General features: G+C 51.0%; 1 protein-coding gene across 1 annotated transcript in view; it reads right to left on the bottom strand.

The window, feature by feature from the left end:
* Window positions 1-3,942, bottom strand: part of RGMB (repulsive guidance molecule family member b) — a 30,782-nt gene extending 26,840 nt beyond the window's left edge. The window contains 2 exon segments of the mRNA XM_019518214.1: window positions 6-29; window positions 3,806-3,942. Coding sequence (XP_019373759.1) covers window positions 6-29; window positions 3,806-3,927 — 146 coding nt within the window. The 5' untranslated portion in view covers window positions 3,928-3,942.
* Between the last annotated feature and the right edge of the window lie 291 nt (window positions 3,943-4,233).

The following is a 4,233-nucleotide window of genomic DNA, read 5'->3' as shown; positions in this document are numbered from 1 at the left end:
CGGGCGGGCCTCCGCCCCTCCTCTTCTTCCTGCTTCCCAGGCGCGCCGGACAGGGGCCGCCGGGCGCGGCCGAGGGAGGAAGCACAAAGAGCGTGAGTGCAGCTCCGAGCCCCGCGCAGCTCCAGCTCCCCTGCCCACGGGCGCCCGGGCCCTGCCTCTCCTCCCTCCCTCCCCCTCCACCCAATCAATCTCGGCTCTGCACTCGCCCTCCCCGGCCCCCGCCCGCCATTGGCCTGCGCCGCCCGTCCAACGAGACCGACGCGCTGCTCGTAGGAGGATCCCCCGCCTCCTCTCCTCTCCTCCCCCAGCCCCCGGCGGAGTGCGGAGGAGGCTGGCAAGGTGCTTTGCCATCGGATCCCCGCCCTGCTCTCCCCGCCTCCCGGCTTTATTGAAGCCGATTCCCAGCAGCCAGGCTGAGCGCGGAGAGACCTTCCCTCCCGAGCCCCCGGCGGGGAGATCGCTCTTCGCAGCCCCCCGCTCGGATCCGCCCTCCCTCCTCCCACCCCGCGCCTGCTCACGCGCTCTCCTCCAGCCCTGCCTGCCCGCTGCGCTCGACTCCGCTCCGGATCCGAGCCCAGGGGCGCTTCTCCTGCTAGAATCCCGGCCTTGACACGGAGTCATCGCCGCGGCCAATCAGCTCCGCTGGACCTCTTCGCCAGCGTTCGGATTTGGAACGTTGGCTTTTGCCCGCGTTCCGAGTCCGAATGCCAGCGCCGGGGGCTCGGGGAGGCATCGCTCGCTCGTAATCACTTCCTCGCCTCCTGGTTGAGAGGGTCAGGCTGTGGCTAGTCTCTGGCGGCTTTGCCCCCCGGGAGATTTTATCCCACTCCACCCCCAGCAAGCCGGGGGCTGAACTCTGTGTTAGGCTGGGCCACTACCGGCATCTTCCTCATCTCTTCGGCGGTTACATAGCGGGATCTCGAAATGCCCCTCACCTTCGCAGCGCAACCACTCCAGCTTTACAGGGCTGCTGAATGCTTTGATACACTCGCACAGGCCCCTGATTAGGCATCTCAGACAAGGAGCCGGGAGGAGAGGGAATTGTGTGAGGCTGATAACAATGGGCAATTTTGTTATCAGGGAGTGTGAAGTGCCGTGTAATAATCTCTATGAATGGCTTCAACACTTACATTCCACTTGCTCGTCCTCCTTACCTAGCTAACATGGTTTATCTCTGGCCAGGCTAAATTACACAACTTTTTCGCCCTCCTTCAAGCCCTGCGACCGCTCCGTTTGTGAGAGGTCACAAGACGGGGCAAAAGCCAGTTCTGTGATCAGCACGCCCATGCCTCAAATAATAATCAGTGATGAATCCCCCATCCCTGTCCCAGCCAACAGGTTTCGTATAATTAAAGGCTGACGTTTCCGATTTTCTGTCCCATAGCAATCTGCTCCCCCCACCCCTCCTTTTCCTTTGTTTAAGTTGTATTTAAATCTGCTTGGCCCCGGCGACACACACCAAACAAAAGGCATTGGGAAGGGGAGGGGGGATTCATTCAACAGCATAGAAACAGCAGCAAAACCAGTTTAGGAACACAAGAGTCAGTCATTCCTTAAACTCATCTGTTTGCGTGTTTTTCTACATTAAAAGCTCTCTTCACACCAATTGCCCTGCACCATAGCAACTTTTCAGTGTTGCTCCCAGGGCACTCCGATCAGGTGACTCCACAGACATTTTAAACGGATCTGCTCTCCCTCCCTCGTTGTCACCCCTGCTGCAGTTGTGTCCATAACAAAGAGCTGAATCCCTGTGCCCCACCCCACAGTTCAAGCGTGCAGCTGTGTCTCCACAGTATCAGCATGGCAGGAGCACAGCTCACAGACAGGATCTGTTTGATTCTCAAGCCTGCCGCTAGCCTTGGAGCAAGTGTGATTAGATCAGCTGCTACCCACAGTTCTGGTTTTGGCCACTTGCTTTGTAGGTTCCTCTTCTTCAAAACACCCGAAACAACTGACAGATGACAGAACAAGGAGCAATGGTCTCAAGTGGCAGCAAGGGAGGTTTAGATTGGATATTAGGAAAACCTTTTTCACTAGGAGGGTGGTGAAGCACTGGAATAAATTACCTAGAGAGATGGTGGAATCTCCATCCAGGGAGGTTTTTAAGGCTGGGCTTGACAAAGCCCTGCCTGGGATGATCTAGTTGGGGATGGTGCTGCTTTGAGAAAGGGGGTGGACTAGATGACCTCCTAGGTCCCTTCCAAGCTTTGTTTTCTGATTCTATGAACTACACAAAGATGTGTCAAGGGATACAGCTTTGACCCCCACCCTAACTTCTCCCACTTGCAACAAAGAAGAAAGGTTGCAGGGTTCACAACAAAGTGCACAGACTGCACTTCCCCCTTTAAAAATGTATAGGCTGTTTCTTGATTTTTTTTCAAGTTATTTCTTCGGTTAAAATCAGGTCTGAGACCCATATTCAAGCAAAACTCTCAGTAAAGGCAATGGGACTTTTTGCCTGTTCTGGTTTTGTTCCAGCTCCTTTCAACTGTGGTGCTGCTGTTTGTTCTGTGCTCGGTTCCTTGACAATAGAGGGCGCTCTTGAGATACTCCAAATATTTGGGTCAAGCACTGGAATTGTGCTCATAAAAAAGGAGAACATACATTTCATCCAGGGTGCTTTATTGTACTATTGTTAAATTTGACAAGTTTGGGATTCAGCTGCCTAACATCTGCATGGGTGTGAGTGTCCAAATGCACAGCCTGCAGCAAATGTGACATTTCCCTACAACTGCCCTGCCAGATAGCTCTCATTTTGAAGGCTCAGGGCCACTAAATTAGCTGAGACAGTAACATGGAAAGGTTAAAGTTCAGTATTTCAGAATAGGCAAAGATCTGACAGTGTGTGGATAGCCATGCACACTTGCTATTGTTATAAGCTCACATCTGAATCCACTCCTGAACTTTCACTTTCTAGCCCTTTTAAAGACCAGAAAAACAGGTGAAAGTTCAGGAGCCGGTTCAGATGTGAGCTTATAACAATAGCAAGTGTGCACGGCTATCAACACTGTTGTGACTTGAAGATGTCAAACAAACCACAGCCCTGATTTTTAGCTGTCTTTATCTCTTGCTTTCCCCCCAGCTGCAGCCAAGAAGCAAAAGAAGCAAGCATCAGAAGGCTCAGAGACCCAGCTTTTTTAAAAAGTGAAATTATATCAGAGAAAATGATAGAAAATGAATGTTGGACGGGACCTCAGGAGGTCATATAGTCCAACTCCCAGCTCAAAGCAGGACCATCTCCAGCTAAATCATCCCAGCCAGGGCTGTGTCAAGCTGGGCCTTAAAAACCTCCAAGAGTGGAGATTCTACCACCTCTCTAGGTAACTTGTTCCAGTGCTTCATCACCCTCCTAGCGAGAAAGTTTTTCCTAATATCCAACTCAAACCTCCCTTGCTGCCACTTGAGACCATTTCTCCCTGTTCTGTCATCTGTCACCACTGAGTCCAGCTCCAGCAAACATGTAACTGCATAAAATGAAGTGAACATATAACTGGGTAAAAGTCAAACGCCTGCCAGAGCATTCATGGATTTAAAACAAGCTATGGTTTGTTTTCCAGAAGGAATGTGCGATGCCTTAACTGTTCCCCTGCTGATACAATCTCTGTTTCCAGACATCCAACATGAATCTCCTTTTGGTCTGCTTATGACATTGGTGTGAGCCGAGGAAGGCTAGTGGGGAATCCAACCTGGACTTTCACTTTGCAAAACAGGTCATTCCATTTCCCACTATTATTTGGCAATGGAGGCAGCAAGTATCAGCAATAAGTATTTAATAAATGCACCTCTCTGATATTTTCGTACTTACATCATGTTTAACCCTGTGGTGTGGAGTGGAGCTGTGGAGTCAGAGCTTCATCCTATTCTCCTAGACGATGGGACCCTTTGCAAATTAGGACCTGTACAGCGGATAATTGAGAACATGTACATCACGAGCTGTCCTGCGGAGGGCAGAGGAAAGGGTCATTACTCCAACCTATAAAGGAGATTGACATGAGCCTGGGTTTTGCAGCTACTGACTAAGCCTGAAAATAGCAGGTGCAAAAAGCATTTGGAAGTCGCTTGCCAGAGCCTGGGAGGTAATGCGCTTCCTGCCCATTTATCTCAGGAAACCAGCACAATCTTCCCTCCGAAACAAAGTTAACCTCTCATTAGCCAGAAACTCCTGAGAAAGCTTTAAAAGCTTTGCAGTCTAGCTAATGTGTTTAAGATACTCCCCCCTCCACCTTCTCAGGC

The sequence above is a fragment of the Gavialis gangeticus genome, unplaced genomic scaffold (assembly GCF_001723915.1).
Source record: "Gavialis gangeticus isolate Ggan-Ray unplaced genomic scaffold, GavGan_comp1, whole genome shotgun sequence".
Classification (NCBI taxonomy): domain Eukaryota; kingdom Metazoa; phylum Chordata; order Crocodylia; family Gavialidae; genus Gavialis; species Gavialis gangeticus.
Note: the sequence above shows the minus strand (reverse complement) of the source record. Positions and strands in the feature narration are given on the sequence as shown.